Source organism: Drosophila tropicalis, unplaced genomic scaffold, assembly GCF_018151085.1.
Source record: "Drosophila tropicalis isolate 14030-0801.00 unplaced genomic scaffold, ASM1815108v1 contig_878, whole genome shotgun sequence".
In the NCBI taxonomy this organism is placed as follows: Eukaryota; Metazoa; Arthropoda; class Insecta; order Diptera; family Drosophilidae; genus Drosophila; species Drosophila tropicalis.
The window spans coordinates 3,134,984-3,152,965 of NW_027173374.1; the positions used below are offsets into that span (position 1 = coordinate 3,134,984).

General features: G+C 35.1%; 1 protein-coding gene across 6 annotated transcripts in view; it reads right to left on the reverse strand.

Moving 5' to 3' along the window:
- msi (musashi) overlaps positions 1–17,982 on the reverse strand; it is a 120,349-nt gene that overhangs the window by 27,616 nt on the left and 74,751 nt on the right. For 2 of the 6 annotated variants that reach the window (XM_068301596.1, XM_068301594.1), the window contains one exon: positions 15,225–15,269. The exons of 3 other annotated variants lie outside the window; for them this stretch is intronic. In XM_068301596.1, the coding sequence (XP_068157697.1) occupies positions 15,225–15,269 (45 nt within the window). Of the gene's footprint in view, positions 1–4,473; positions 4,519–15,224; positions 15,270–17,982 lie in introns of those variants that run through there. One more of the 6 variants, XM_068301600.1, reaches the window with a different exon arrangement.

Genomic DNA, 17,982 nt, shown 5'->3' on the forward strand with positions numbered 1-17,982 from the left:
AACATGTGAATATGTTTTTGAACGTAAAATACTTTCTACTAATGAAAGCAGAAAAAAAATTCTATCAAAATCCAACGTTTTCAAAGATTTTTACAAAAAACCTTGATATACTCAAAAAATACCCGAAACTAAAAATAGCACCACTTGCAGTATTTTGCAAAATACCGTTAAATTTCGCAGAGTTGCATAGCAAAAAACACATATTTAACAGTCCCTGGTTCAAAGTCGATTTTAAAAGCAACAGCACTACAAAAAATCCGAGACTTTTAGATATAATGGGTCGGGGAAAACACTGCCCCGGGAAAAAAGCGAAACGTCATCCAAAACCAGGTTTCGGAGAAAAAATCGGATCTTGAAGATGGAAAACTGGTTGGTACTTCCAACAGAGTGATCCGAATAGCGATCTATTTGAAACAGAAGCCTTAAACTCGCAGACGAAAGCCAAGCCTGAAGCAGCAAGAAGTCGGTCCCTTAATGCGAGAGAGCAATAAGGATTCTGTTAAGGCTGTAACAGATCTTAAAAAGGACTTCAAGTCCCAAACTAGGGTCCAAATTGTTCACAACAACCTCCGGAAGATCAATTCAAAAGATTCCAGTCGAAGAAAGCCTCCACTTTTGAACGCTAGACATATTGCCAACCGCCTTAAGTTGGTCAAAGATCATGAGAATTGGCTTGTCCAAAACTGGAGGAACGTACAATGGACTGATGAAAATAAAGTTGTAAAATATAATAGAAAAGGCTATAGACCATACGTCTGGCGTCCACAGAACATGGAATTCAACTCCAAATACACCCTGGAGTCTAGAAACAGTGTCATTGATATGGGGTTGTTTTTCTTATTATGGTGTCGGTCACATATTAGTCCACAAATCGATTATGGATCACCAAGTTCATGTAAATATCTTATAGACGGTGTTGCTACTATACGCTGAGGATAATATACAGCTAATATGACCCTTTCAACAGGACATCAGCCCAAAGCACACCAGTAAGAAAGCCAGGAAGTGGTGCTCAGCAAATTATCTGAATGTAATTGAGTGGCTGGGACAATCACCAGACCAAAATCTCATTGAAAATCTTTGGTCTGATATTAAAAAAGCAGTTGCTGTTTCATTACCAACAAAAATTGAGAAGTTTTGGGAAGTAATCCAAGAGTCCTGGGCAAAAATAACGGTCAAATGCTGTCAAGACCTGGTTGACTCAATACTAGGACGATGTGCTGCGGTTATTGCCAATAAGGGCAATGCAACAAAGTAAAAAGTTTATTATTTAATACTATTTGTAATATCTGATCATAACTTGTTAATGAATTTTGTTTTTTTCTGTTATTTTTTAATTTTGAGTAAATATTTGAAAAGTGGTGCTATTTTTAGTTTCGGGTATTTTTTGAGTATATCAAGGTTTTTTGTAAAAATCTTTGAAAACGTTGGATTTTGATAGAATTTTTTTTCTGCTTTCATTAGTAGAAAGTATTTTACGTTCAAAAACATATTCACATGTTCCTAGAACCTTAAAATAAGCCTAGGGAATCCTTTGAATACATTACCTCAGCAAGTGGTGCTATTTTTAAGTTCGCAGCTGTACATTGTACACACATACATACATATAAAATAAATTAAATCAATCTCAGCGCTTGTCAAAAGGCTTTGACTCATGCTTTAGCAGTAGAGATGAGCAAAACTGTGATTTCACAATGCATCGTGACAGTGAATGCGAACCGATTAAATGGACTATTTGTTTAACCTAAACAATGATTAGTAAACAAACATTAACAAGGGACTGCAGTGTGGCAGGATATACAGATATAAAATTTGCACTTGTGACACTTTGGGACCCTTTATATCTAAAATAATATACGGAAAAGGTAATTAAGTATTCTAGAAACTAAGTAAACCAGAATTTCTTAACTAAAGATTGCCATTTTATTAAATTTTGTAGTGTATGGTGCCTTTGGATCAGCTTTTTTAGTTGACCGTTTATTTTTCGATACTTTATCAAAGTCTCATTAAATGCAAAAAGTCGACATCCTGTCTTAGCAAGCAACCGTGTTGCCATTTCATTTTATAAGGAATAAAGTAACAAAAAGCCTTTGACTTTTTTGTGGTTGTAGTAAACTAAATTTTGATTGGACTAAATTTTCAGCGGTGTCGAATCACAGTTTAACCACATCTCTATTGCAAAATCTCTCTTTTGACAATTTTCAATAGTTTTTCTCTGTTGGTGTAGCGAAGATGATAGGTGTTTGTGTGCTTGTCAATTGAGTTTTAATTTGTATGTATTGGCTTAACTTACCCTGTCTCTGGCAAACAAAAAGCAACGAAAATCGAAAACCGAAAAAACCACGAGGGAAAACTATTGTTGGGGTTGGTGTTTTTTTTTCAAAAGAAACCAAATCAAACTGCTCATAAAACTTGTTCCCTTGGCCGCTTTACAATAAGCTGTCCCTCACCTCATTCCAGGGTCCGTCCCTTCCTTCTGCCCTTCTCTTCTTCGACCATACCTGATGTTATACCCTCTGCCTTTGCACCTGTTCTCGTTTTGGGGGCAAACACGTAATCGAATAATCCAATTTGTTTGCGCAAAAACTGAAACTTTTTCATAGGGCTTCAGTTGACGACAATGCCGTCACCTACCTCTCTCTCGCTCTCTTACTACCTTTGGCTCAACCTCAACTTGGTCCGCTCTTCTCTTCTCGAGATTTTCCCATCTCTCTCCCTTCCTCTCTCTTTGCTGCTACAACTAATTGTTTGAGTGACTGTATGTGTGTTATTCAAAGTGGTTTTTGCAATTTTTTTCTTTGCTTAAGTGCAGATATAATAACATAGTCCTGAAAGGGACTTGCCAAATTCGATATTGTTGGTCAAATGATGTAATTGCAGATGGTTACATTTCTAAAATGGTAGTTAGCTGAAATTTGGCTTCGAGAGATCAAGTTGTAATCAAAAAAGTTTTCAATTTGTTATTTCTCTTGATTTTGTTATGATTATTGAAAAAATTTGAAAAAATCTTTTACTTAAATTCTTATTCTTTTGTGTCCATAAAGTCATACATATGTGCAACTGTCTGTAGATTGAGTCTAACTTTTATTATCCTTTCTGACCATTTTGCTGATTCTTTTCTCTCAGCTCAAACATATGTGGAGGGTCGAGCGCCGGCACATTCTTTGATTTTTCCTATGCCATTTTCTACGTATTATGCAAATGCCCCCAATATGGTAACCCCATGATTGCAGCCTGGCCATGTAGATGCCGCAATACAAATTGTACAAAATTGTACGACATTATAATTCATGGCACAGAACACACACGTCGAGTCTCTCTGTCTCGCTCTCTCACTCTTGAAGGATGAGGCAAACAGGCAATTTTTGGCATTCCTTTAATATAAATGCAGGGATTCAACATTTAACAATACAATGACATTCACCTCAATTTACCCCCGGTCAACCAAGCACCACCCACAAACAAGAAGAATAACTCCAGATTGGTCCTTTGGGCACATGCATACATGCACACATATGTATGTATCTGCAACAGAAGTAACAGCCAGAGTTCAGCTGCCAGCCTGAGAATATGTCCACTATTGCATTTTTTTTTTCATGGCTTGTTGGCATTTCTGTATTTTTCATCTTTACTCCTTCCTCCACCACCCTCACTGTTAAATTGTTTCTCTCTTGGCTCTTTACATATTTACTTAAATTTTAAAACATGAGTTTGTATCGGAGCTTTTTGCTACGCACTAACCAAACAATTTGCAAAACAAAAAAAATAAAGAGTATAAAGCAATTTAAATTCCGATTTCATAAGCTTTTTTCATTGAACAATTTATGCTGGTTAATTGCATGCAATTGTTTGTTACTAAATGAGGTTTTAAATGCAGATTTTCTGCCTATTAATTTAACTCTGATTTTTTTTTTTCCTTCTTTTGAATATTACTCTTATCCAAACTAGGGGAAAACTCAATGTAAACTCAACTTTTTGCCAACCAATTAGAAAACCAACGAAAAAAAGTCATAATCATCTAAAAGCTGAAGCCTTTGCTGAGTAATAATTCGACTGTTTTATTATACCCTAAGTTAGATGCTTAGAGGTCTCAAAAGGTATATAAGAGACGGCGATAGATTCTAAAGATTATACAGCACCAAATGCATTTATTCTTCCGCCTTTGTAAAATCTAGATTGACTGTAAATTATGTAAATATTCAGGGTTTCAAAACAACATTCTGCGGTTTACAGGGCATTTAAGAATCGGTCTTCAATAATTTTTATACATTTTTTCTGAAACTCAGTAGTTAAATTTAATTTAATTTGAGGATGTCAATATTTAAAAAATGGCTGAAGAATATTATATAAAATATGCACTGATCAGGTTACACAGTTTCCTTTTATGCTTCCTGTATTTATCGATTAATTAATGCTTAATTAATGCTCTTACGGAAAGGTTGTGTACCATAAAATTAACTCAAATAACCTTACCCCATATAGTTGTATGTTTGATTCGCAATATTTTTAGATACTAACCTGTAAAATGAGAAGAAAAGTTTATTTTAGTAAGACTTTAATTGATATCATGACTTTTATGATAAAGGAGAATTATGGAAGAAAGAAAAGGCAAATTCTAAAACACATCAACTAAACTACATTTACTAGGAAATTAAGTTCTATTTTTTGTTGTTGTTATATATATAGTCACAGGCAAAGTCAATTTTGTTTGTTGTTTTCTTTGTGCGCAAATTGCATTTCCCTTTGGGGGGACAACGACGATGACGAGAACGATGACGACGACGACGATGATGATAATGATGATTATGCCCAAGAGTGGAAAATTGTTGCCAGTGGGAGACTACTGGATAAGCACAGCAAAGGAAAAGGAGTCTATAACAACGTAAAAAAGCGCAACAAAACAACAAGCAAAGAATCAAATGAAAAGCGGAAGTTGAAGTGTCATTAAAACGAGAAGACATGGAGACTAGCAACTGCAATGGTGGCAGGAAAACGGCGACAAAAAATCGAATCAAATGCCAAAGTTAAATTCCCAGAAGTGAAAAAAGGACTAGCAAAATAAATGTTATTCCAAATGTAACTCTGATATTTCAAATAAACTTTTCTGTACCAAAGAAAGTGTGCATGGATGCTAAAGCCTTCGTAAGAACTGAAGAGAATTTAATCTCAATACTTTGCCAAATAAGTTAGTACTTAGTTTTTAGGCCAAGCTGACTTCAAGCAAACTTTATTACACTTTCCAAACAGAACAGTGGGCTGAAATGACAATTTTGTTGTAAGACCATTAAGATTTTGACTAATTTTTCTCAAAGCCTTTGGAAATTGAAAAAGAAATATTGTCATTTAGTTTGCTTTTAATAAGGCAGCATTATAAGGCAGCATTATAAGCATTATTAGAAAAATAGTGCGAATTTTGATCAATGATTTGGTTGATTTATCCCATTGTGGCTTAGCTTGAGGCTAGCTGACAATCAATAACAGCATTTGGACGCAAGTTTTATTAAAGATAAGAACATATGGGTTCCTGAAGAGAGCAGCGGTTAAGCCGTGAGAAAGCAGACGCATGGCACGTGATGTTAGACGAATTTCAATGCGGCTAGTTTCCACATATTTCTCTCTGCATTTTCTTTTTTATTTTCGTTTACCAAAAACTTGGCAAGCCGATGACAGAGCAAGGCAAGTGAAAAGCTTAATACTGCCAAGGCGTAATACGAGCGTGTTTTTGTAGCCTCGAGCAAATTTTTCATAAGAAAGCAAAGATACCAGAAAGAAAGCACACACACACACACACACTTAGAGGAAAGAAATATAGTGTTGCATATTTATATGCACACGGTCGACCGACTACCAACCAACTGTTTGAAGGCTTTTGTAATTAAAAATAAAAAAAATGGAAGCAAAAATCTTCAGCCTCCTTCATTTTCCTTGTTTTTGCATTTTGCTTTTGCTCTTTCGCTTTTATGAGGATGAGTTTTTCTACATACATGTGTGTATGTGTGTTGAATGCTTAAGGATACTTCTGCAAGATTTATGATGTGTTAGTTTTTCGAGTGGAGTTTCCTTCAACATATGCATTTTGCAAGTGCTTAAAGCAAGTGCACGGGACATGCAATTTTTTGTTCCGTTTTTGTGTATTTTTTTTTTTTTTTTGAGCTCAAATGGTGCTCATTTTTTAATGAGAGCGCGGAAATGCGGCGACGAGCCGCAGCAATGGGGAAAAGGGGTGAAGCGTCACTTTGATTTATGAACATTGCCCAGCATCCGACAGATTTTGTTTCCTTTCTCGCTGAATACATGTGTGTGTGTTTGTGAGTTTGAGTGAGTGTGGAGTGTGTATGCTTTTAGGCTAGCGCAAAAATTATTATTTTTAATGGCAAGTATATGAAGTGGGAAATCTTCTTCTTCTACACTTTCGGGCCCTTCCCTCGGCTCACTTATCGATACAGATGTAAGCTCTTGGTTGAGTACAAAAATCTTGACTGCCAAAGCACTTAAATCGTATTTACGCACATGCGTCCATTAATCAAACAATTTATCAAACATGTCACAAAGTCCCTAACCAGAGAGCAGGAGAGTGAAACAGATTTTATACACGCTGTGTAATGTGAGCAACACTATATGACATTTTCAAGCAAACGCCACGGAGACTCGCCGTTTAAACAATGTACGAATAAAAAGCCTAAATTGACTTCGATAGGATATCAAATGGCTTGCCATGTAAGTTATTTTATAGCCGATGTGCCACTTGGTATGTCAATCATTCAAAGCAGATATCATTTTAATGCACAAAATCAGTATCCAGGATCGGGGGGCCAATTATGTTCATACATGCACACACAAGTAAGTACAAACAAAATGTTGCCATTGCCCTCGGCTTATAGCTCAAGATGTATGCTACAATATTGACATACATATTGCAAAACACACACACACATACGCATACACACACTTAGAAATAAGCATACAAGCAGCTAAAAGGCTTATCAAGTACAAAGCCAGCTAAAATGAGGTTAATAACTACACACACAAAGACCAAGTAGCTGGAAGATAAAAAAAGGCAACTCAAAGATTGATTTTTGTTTGCTCTTTTTTGCTAAAAGGATGCCGAGCACTTTGACAGTATGACCTAAGAAACTAAAAACAAATGACTGCAGCTCAAAAAAATTCAAAGGCAAAAATTTTAATAAAGCGGCTTCTATTGAATTAAGGCTTTAAATAGTTGAATATTGTTTCTTTTTTTTTTACTTTGGAAGGTATTTAAGTTGTAGGTTAAGTTGTAGCTTGCACAAGGACATTTCCTAGAAATTAAATGTCTTCGTTTGCATTTTGCTACACTCTTGTATTCTGGTTTCTGCGCTCCTTTTCCTCTATTCCTCATGTTTTTCTTTGCAAGCCTCCTCCGCAAAAACACAGAACACGCGCATCCGTTTTGCATACATATTAAAGCATACTTCAAGGCGCTTGAGTTTCTTGCTGAGAGTTTTCCTGCATTTTGGCAATTCTTGTATCCCCCATTTTCTGCTCAAGTTTTATGCATGAGCATCCCGTGTCAAGTGTGCACACACACACAAACACTTCTATGTACATATGTAGGTGCATGTGTGTCAAAGCCACATTAAATTGTGGCATACTTTTCAGCGACTCACTCCTTTCCTTTTTGTTGCTGTTCTTGCCCGTTTTCTTTTTATATCTGGTTTCTTTCACAATAATTGAATTTTTATGACTTGCAAGCAAGGCGTTGACAACAAGAAGAAGAATAAAAAGAACCCCGAAAAAAAAGAAGAGCCATAAAATTGGCCATAAATCCAATTTAAAGCGCGCCTAGGCCAAATTTTTATTAGCTGCCATAATCGAAGTTCGCTCGTTCATTGTTGAGCTTTTTCTTTTTGTTTTCTGTTTTATCCCTCTTGCGCCATTCTCTGCACCTCTGCACATCGGTTTATCCCTTTGCATATGTCCGTTTACTGCGTTTGAACATGCGACAATTGCAATACCGTATGTCTAACGAAAACTTTTCCAGGCTCTACTACTACAATCCCAGAGTCAGCCAGACCCAAGTCAATGGCATTTCCGGGCAATAAAACTCTAGCGCGTTTTGCAATTTGTATTTGCCAGTGCAATGAACCGCGTCTGGTAGGGAAATGCGAATACCACAGACTACAAAAAAAAAAAAGACGAGTAAAAAGTACACGAAAAACTTCTATACATGGGCGTGATTTTGAGCCTACATATTTACTACTACAACAAAGAGCAGACGTCTCAGTTGTTTGATAAGCCATAGACAAAAGGTATAAATGACAGAGAGCGGAAGAGAGCAGCGAGTAAAGTATGACTAAAAAGTATCTTCTTTTATTCTGTTATTTTTACACAAAATTTTCTCTCTCTCTTTAAAAAAATAACTTCGGGGGAGTTGGAAATTATTCTTTTTCGTAGAGAGTTGAAAACTTTGTTGCCAAGTACGAACAAAAATGTATTACACGTTGAATATTTTGTTATGTTGCTGTTGTTTAATGTTCAAGAACCAACTCTATGTCTGTTTGTTTGTTTCCACAAGTACATATGTGTGTGTGTGAGTGTCTATGTGTGTGAATGTGTATCTATGTGTGCATTATGCTCTGAAAGTTGTTTCAAGTATGTGTGCCAAGTGCGTGTGTGTTTGTGTGTGTGTGTGTATGGATGAGTCCGTTTCATGCAGCTTGTTAAATATTTATCTGCCCTTTTTGTATACCCTAACACTCGTGTCTTGCCTGGGTAAGGTTATTAAAAATATATTTACTTTTGTCGGCACAGAAAAAAGTGGAAACACGCAAATCGTAAGTAAGCTTACTCAAAGGAAAACTTTAAAAGGTTTTCATGTAGGAACATCTCAATAAATTCTCTATTTAATTATTTTAATCAAAAATGCACTTAAATATTAATTCTAAAAGTCGTTCGAACACAATTTTTAAGTTATTTTTCATAAAAATATTAATTACTTTTCTTTCTCCTGCAGTGTAAGTGTATATTGACATGAATATCATACACAATCGTTCCACATTCCATTTGTTGAATTTTATTCTGGTTTCTGTTTGCCATTTTAAGTTCTCTCATACATATTCGTTGCTCCACATTTTAGTTAATGTGTTTTCTTTACCTTAGTTTTTTTTCTGTTTTTAATTAGATGAAATTAAAAATGTAAATGGCCATCCAGGCTCTTCTAGTACACTCATAATGACCAAAAAGTTGCTTAAAGCTTTCAAGGTAAGCCTTAGATATGTATTTATATACTTTCTTTATGCTTATAACTTTTGTAACTAAATTTTGTTCCGCCTGCCATAAGCAGCATCAGAATCATGGTCCACAACAAGACAACAATCAATTAAGGAAGACAAATTTCAGGCGAAAAAAAAAACGTACTGGAAACAGTGGAAAACTTTTTGTCCAAAGTTTTTTATTAAATTTTCATTTTATTTTTATCACAATTCCTTTTTGTTTCTGTTTTTTGTTAAACTAATTGCAGTTTTTGAATTTCCAATTATAGTAAGTTAAATATTTATTTAAAAAGCTGCACAAAATGTAAAACAGCTAACCGCTGCAAATGTGAAACGTGGCCAACGTGACTTGATATTTGTATAACAGGACACAAACGTGGGAGGAGAGACTGACTGTGAGAGTGGGAGAAAGTTTGGACTCTAATGTTATACAACGAAGCCAAAAGTGGGCCTGAGGAAACGTGGGATGTGGGGGGAATACTTAAAAATTTGACATCAACAAAAGTTTAATTGAATTTTGCCTCACCTGACCAGAAGGCTAATGCTCCCCACATGATATCGCTTCAAGTGATGGAATATTAAATGTCATAGTGGGACTGGACTGTATCGATTAGGAACAAGCGTTTGCCCATTTCCAAAATTCATTTTGTCTATTCTAGGCCACAACTCTGATTTGAAATGAAAATTGACAAACTTACGAATCGTTTCAGCACCTTTGCTATTACTAACTTAAATAATGTGCAGTAAGGTTAAATTTATTTTCCAACAGATCGTATACCTAAATAAAATCAGTTGGCATTGACATAAATAAATATGATATTCACAGGATTATTTGTTGCATAAAGGCACTTAAAGCGTACCGAATACTGCACTCTATACATAAATAAATGTAGACGTCCTTATATATATGCTAACCAATTGTTTAGGAATTAAATATGCCTCTGGGTCAATGCGTCTATCGTGCAAAGGGAGGAGATTAAAGAGGAGACGTATGTGAGAGGAGGTTGTCGGTGGTTATAAACAAGGTTTCGCAATCAATGGGTCCACATACAAATTTGTAAGCCATGACGCTCTCAACGTGGCGTGCATATTAAGCACTTGATATGTATATAAATAGATGAATTTGTGATGCGCGTGTGTGTGTGTGTGTGTGCATGTGGGTATATGTGTGCATGGTTGGGGGCGGTTGCAACGTAAATTTATTCATAGCTTCCGCTTTTTGACTCATTATCTTCGACTTGCCAGCAGGCAGGCGAACGTCAAGAGTTTGCCTCTCTGTATGCAGATATCACTTAACAGTATCTATTAGATGCATCTCGTGTGAATTAGTATTAACTATGGCATCTATCTATAAACCAACGGCCTTGAGGCACTTATGATTTAGGCCATTTGTTCGATTTAAATGTGTGATGTGAGAAGATTGTGAAAATTTATGAAAGTTTACATCTTTAAGTCGGCATTAAACTTGTCTCGTTGCTCCAGTTAGATAAGTGCATTGAAATTGCTAGCAAAAGTAAACTTTGGCCAACCACCAACAGAGCATCAGTGTGGAGAGACCAAAATTTATGTTGACAACGTGCTGGGCCAGTTGCCAGTAACCCCGCATCGGGGACACAGCCAACACCAACGCACCCAACCATGCACCTTGCCTGTTCCTCATGCGCTTAGACGCAAATTTCGTGCACTTATTAATGGGTCATGTGTGCCATAAAATCAAGTAAAACTATCTTTTGCTTCTTGCTGTTGCCGGTGACGGTGGCTGTTGCTTTTCCACTGGGCTTTAAAACTTGCTAAATGAAAAGTTTCGGTTCTAAAAGTAGCGGATGAATTTACTACAGCATCTCCAGTTCATTTTTGGCAATTTCCTCTTTTTAGCCGAAGCAAATTATGAGCCGAATTTGCATACACATACAGTAGGATGGAGAACGACAGACAGAGAGAGAGAGAGAGAGAGAGTGAGAGGGAAAAAGGGAGTGAGCAAAAGGAGGTGAGCAAAAGGGATAGGTCAAAATTGAAAACGCGAATTCGGCAAATTTACATAAAACACTTAACGCCAAAGGCGTTTGCTTTGTCCAAATGCATAAATCATTATCATCATCAGCCCCATCGTCCTGTTGGCGAACATCATAATCATCATCAGCAATGGAACAATCACATATTTTGGCATAACCCTCGGGTGATATTTCACAATGTTCGTTCCATCAAAATTGAAAACTCAATGTATTGTAGCGGCTCTGGCCAGGCATACCGACAGTTAGGCAGGCACGCAGGCAGTCAGTTAGCAAACACTTAATTCTCTTTGTCGTGAGCAAGGAAATTAGAGGCACATTGCGTATACGCCGAGTAGGAAATTAAGTGGTCCCGCACTGATGAATGATTAGGAATTCTGACAAAACTTAACAGAGCAAAACATTTTTGTTTAATACCAAAAAAACAAGAACGAAATTAATGGAAAACTTGCTGCCCCTTAACCCAAAATGTAGTCCAGTGCAAAACAAGAGGCAGATAGAAAAAAGAGAGCAGGAGGGAGCAAAAAATGTCAAAACTGATTTGGCCCTGAGCTTAATTAAAGCTGCTGTCCCTGGCTTAAAACAAAACGAAAAATGCTGTTAAAATGCGTCGCTCTGTCTCGTTTTTTTCTTCCGCAACAATACACTTCCTGCTAAATGGCGCAAAGCAAAAGAATGGAAAATTAAAACTGTCACAGCCAAAGCAGAGCGTAACCCAAAACGCATCTGAAAACACGACAAAACAAAAAGGAAGAAGACCAAAATTGGCGCATCAGGTGATAGGGTTACCTATAATTGGAGCTATGCAGGCCGCCACATTTCAGTAGTGTTTTAGAAAGATTTCACCAAACTGCTGGGGCTTAATAGCGAATAGCACTTAGATTGAAAATGATAAAACGAGGTTAACAAATTTTGCTTTAAAATCGTTTTTCGTTTCAGTTTGCTGAAATTGCAATCTCTTGTTTGAATAACTGATTTGAAGGCAAATCACGATAGCATCGCGAGTGATTAACTGGTGTTGCTTAAGTGCCACGATGAGCCATTGATATTCTCTGATGAAAAATGATTTCGCTTTTTGGTATTTTTTCTAAAAATACATTGGCATTAACATCTAGAATATTTGCTTAGTTATTCAAAATATTTGATTTTTGCTCTACCCTAAACTAGCTTTTATTCAGATAATATAATTTAAAGACCTTATTTTGACATTTAAGTACAATTACACCATTATATATGGGAAACGTGTTGGTTGAAACTTTATCATAGTCTACTTTTGAGCGCAGCGGCTGCTGTGCCCGTTCTGCCAACCGCAACAAGAGTCAAACGTGTAGTTTTAATTTCTAAAACATAAATTTTCAATGCAATTAAAATTGTTTCGCGTAGTTTGCATGTTTCATGGCATTTTGTTCATTTTCGCTTCAAACATTTTAGCACCTTTACACCAAAAACACCTCCGCTCCCCTCTCGCACGTTCACCATATAAGTATGCGCCTTGGTTTCACATGGTATATCAGTTCACATGGTATATCAGTTCGGTTTAGCAATGTGCTGGCTGCAAATGTGTTAGACACACGCACTACACAACTAGAACATGCGATTTGCATGCGATATTTATCGTTGATTTTTTTTAAGGATTGTTTGGTAAAATTGCACCCACAAATAATGCAACATTTATGCAGCAACAACAATAAAAACAACAAAGCAAACGGGTAACGAATTTTTTTCTTCCTTATTGCCGTTCAACATTATAAATAGCAAACAGCCAAATTGTTTATAATTACACATTAGCAGATAAATAATGGCAAGCAGGCAGTCCGCCAAAGAGGGCGGTAATTTGTTGCTGTTGTTGGCATTGCCATGCATTTATCCAGGGGCGGTTTATAGGGCAAATAAAACAAAAGAGGGCGGCTAGTTTGAATGAATTGGAAGGCAGTCTTAGTACCGGAACGGAAGTTTCTGAAGATTATGTTTCTATTGCTAAGCTAATACTGCCAGAAATTTTTATATTCTTTATATACTAACAAAGGTTACCCTGAAATTGGCGCCCCGTACTTTTAGTTTCGTCCCTGATTCTGTGTCTATGTATTGCAAGCGTAAATGTTGGCAGCCTTTACTCAACATGGCGCGCCTCTTGTAATTGATGTTGTGGTTGTTTCCTCATACATACACACGCACACACGTAATATTACTGTCGCTCTTCCTTTCGTTTTATAAGTATGTATGTGTGCGTGTGTTTTTATGATGTGTAATATGACGCTAAAGTGTTGTCATTATAACCGATTACGATTGTGATTATACAATTATATATTTAGTGTGTGTGCACAAGAAATTTGAAATTATATGGCAAGTTTTTTCTTACAACATATGCAAGTTGCATATCCGTTTAAAAAGTTATTAAACCAATTCATAACTCCTTTCAAATTGAATCGATTACTAAAAGCATTTGCAATTAAACTATATTTTATACATCTGCAGGTCATTTGACTCAATGCACAGCAGTTTGTCTTCTGTCGTATCACCTATGCTATGGGTTTTCTGTGGCTTGAGGCTCTGCCAAGTGCAACAATAATAACCAAATGTGCAGCATAGAATTTCATTGGCTTTAGGTCGAGAGGGAGAGAGAGAGAGAGAGAGAGAGTGATACAGAAGGGGTTAGGAAGATATTTTCGGCATTAAACACCTGAAGCTGATACGTGTCCTGACCATAACAAGCACACGCACAAACGCACTTACATACAGCGAGGCCTTTTAGATGTAAACACGTTCGGCCCATTTATGAAACATTAAACTGGCTTTTGATGGATTGAAACAAAACAATCGTTAAGATTGCTTTCCTGACTATATGCCCGACTGGCCGTCCCTTTGCACATGTTGCTTTCACTTTCCTTCATTCCCCTGCTCATTTGCTTCGGCTCTGTTTCGCATGTCTAACAAATTGTTTGAGCCACATACAATGAAATTATAGCCAACAGGACATAATAATTGCAACATTTACACAGCAGGTTACCCATTTGGGGCGTCTTCCATTGCAGTAACAAGCAAGCAACAGCTACAAAATCTCTCGCATTTTACTTCAGTTATTGTTTTTATTGGCCACAATGCACACATAATAACTGTTTTGTTATTATGTTGTGTTTACTCTTAAAAGTTTACTGGCATTACTGTGAATACCAAGGCGTATACGTAATATCAATAATTGCCAATATCTAATCGGGAAACATTTGAAAAATGCAACAACAACAATGCCAGCTGCACATTCTCTTGGCTTTCTGAGTTTTTTTTATTACTTTAAATATGAAGAAGATTTCATTGTTTTAATTGTCAATTGATTTCAGCATAGACAAGAAATTTTATACAATTTGGTCAAATTATTTGTTTGACTTTGCAAAAAGTGTGAAACAAATATACAAAAGAGATGTTTAAATAAAATTATATGATTGATTATTGTAGGAAAAATATAGAAAAACAACTAAAGACTTAAACTATATTTTAACTAATTTGAAATGTTAGTTACTAAGAGAAACATTACGAAAAATAAAACACTAAACATAAAATAATATAAACATTTCACACATACTTCAAATTTCATTTTGTTAAACTATTTTTGTTTTCAGGTTCTGTGTTTTTTCTCGAGACAAGCAGACACACACTCTTTCACACAAACGCACAGAGAGGCACACATACACTCACACAGACAAAGAATCAATAAATATAGTACACAAAAATGCTACAGTAAAAACCACAATACAAAAACTATTCTAGACGAGACATATAGACATGGGTTTTTTGTTTGTTTTTTTTTTTTATCCAATTGCAATTTAACTAAACATTTAGAGATATTTTTTGGGAAGAATTGAGCAGCGGTTTGGGATGTTGTATGGAAAGAGAGGTTTGTTTGTTTTATTTTTTTTTTTTTTTTTTTTTTTTGGAAGGGAAGTGTTGGTTTTTTGTAATGAAGGCTTACCTTGTGGCTGTCAGGCAGGCAAACGCTTTTATTGGTGTCTGAAACCTGTAATTAAGAAAAACCAGAAAAGGAAAATTGTGGCCACTGGAGTAAAGTTGAGTAAAACAAAATTGAGATTTTCATTTTCATTTCATTTGAGTTTTAGCTCTCGCTTGGTAATATTATTATTATTATTTTTTTCATATACACTTTACTAAATATTTGTATGTGTTTGGATGAAGAAGTTCTACTTGCTTGCAAATATATATATATATATATATAATTGGATAAATATGTTTATAATATATATATAATATATATATTGAGGTATAATATAGTAGACAAACAATATTTGTGGATTTTTATGGCCAAATCCAAAGTTTAAAATGCAAATGGTAGGAAAATGGGGGAAAAGGAAAGATTTTTGTTATTCATTAATTGTTCAATCGATTGGTTGGTAAATTGGTTGATTGCTTGGTTCAGTTGATATTTACATAAAATTCACCAAAATGTTGTAACTTGTTATAAATTGTTGATTTAGTTTTTATTCATATGCATAGATGTAAATGTATAAATATATGTACATGGTCAAGAAGCAATTGTCAAGTGGAATAGCAACAATGACAACAGCAAAGGACAATCTACGATAAACTCCTTCTCCAAAACTACCACAGAGATACAAAAACGCACAGACATACGGATACAGCACACACACACACATACAGACATAAACCATTAACATACAAAAAAAATTAGCTACATGTTAAAGGACCAGAAAGAAATTGTTCATGTTAAAATGCAAACAAGTTTTATAGCTAACAACAACAGAAAAATAAGGTAAAAAAAACCAACAACATGAATATGGTTAAAACCAATTAAAAATATTTCAATTAATGACAAACCATTTATTAATCAAATAATTTACATATACCACAATAAACAACAACAATAATGGTCCAGTTTAAGTAGGGAGGGGCTAATGAATACCAAAAAAGGTTGTCAATTTATAAGCTTTAAAGTTTCTACACATTTTACATTTATCCCCCCGATTGCTTATATAGTCCTTTTATAATTCTTTGATTCACTTTGACTATAGTAATAAGATTATTTTTGAAACTTTTGCTTCGTTTAAGTCCCAAGAACTTCCATAACGACTGGGCTAGCAATATTTATAGCTAATTAATTAATAAAAGAGTTATGCAGACTGTCACTTGGCCAAATTAGACCCACCTTTGACTTTAGTTTTTCAGACATTTCTAAATCTAAAGATCATAAACTTTCCGATTAATATCTAAGACTTAAAAAAAGAGTATAAATATAAACAGAATGTGAAATCTATTCTGCCGGTTAGACATAGAATGCCATAAATTACTATAGCTATAAATTTTTGCACTAAACTTTCATTTTTTGTTTTGTTTATAGATAGTAGAAAAGAATTTTTCGTAATTTATGGAAAGGAAATTACACAACTCTAAAAATTTAAATTTCAATTTAAATATTTTGTTTATTTGTTTGTTTGTTTTGTTTTTTAAGTTATTGTTTACTGTTGTTGTTGGTGGTGCACAAGATTTGTGGGAATGTAAAATGTTTTGTGCAATGTAATATATGTAAATGAATGATAATTGGATTTGGTCAAGTTAATTAACTTAATCAATGCTCATTTAATTAATCTGTTTGCCAATTTGTGATCAATTTCAAACTCTTTTTATTGGGAATGGAAAAGAATTATTTTATTTTACCAATTTTTATAGCAGAAACTGTTAAAATACTTTCGAAAAAAATTCCCTCAGACTATTTAATTGCTAATTTCCCAAGTTTTTGCCTTTTTCACACTTTTCATCTTGTGCCTATTAGTAAATAGGTCTCCTCGCTCTCCCCCTTTCTCACTTTTTTTCTCTCCTTCTTGACATCAAAATGTCATCTCAAGACACATTCAAAAAGGCTAATGAGTGAGTGAAGCGGAAATAACACTCAAGGGGGGGCGAACGACTAAAGCTCTCTGGCAGACTTCGTAAGTTTCTAATTAAGAGCAGGAGGAAAAGTAAAGATTAATTTAAAATTGAAAGGGAAGAGGAAATTATCCCGCCCATGTAATTTATATACATACTTATATCTGTATATCAGTATATGTGTGTATAAATTTCAATAATTCCACCAACCAGCAGCAAATGTTTGTGGTGGCAGCTAATTAAATGCATATTCGATAAGCTTCCTTTCCATTTTCCATATTTTCCCATCTCTCCCTCTCCATGTCTAGATAAATTATATGCGATAAGCTTCTAAAAGAATAAAAAACCTGGCAACGAAAAGTTTTAAATTAAAATATATTCATGCCCTTGGAAAGGACATTTTAAATTAGATAAGTTGTTTGTAAAACGTTTCATATTGAAACGTTATCACGCTGCTGTAAATAGAGACAGATTTTCAGGCTTTTAATAAACCACCTAACATCCTTTCATCTTATTACCCTGCATCTTATGCATATAGGAGATAGAAACGGAAAGAAATAAAGCGCAAAGTGTATACGGTCTTCGGTATGCTGAAGTTTGTTTCACATTTTTCGCTGTTGTATAGTTGCTAGCATTTCAATTTGTTCCGCATTTAGGCGGATATCAAAAATGTTTTCTGGCAAATTGTCAAACAAAAAGTATTTTTAATTTCCTGCTATAAATTGTATGCAAATGTGTAATAGAATTTATATAAAAAGGACAACCACCAATTCGAATTTGCTTTTACGAATTAAGGTTTGGGTTAAAGGAGATGGTTATATACTTATTAC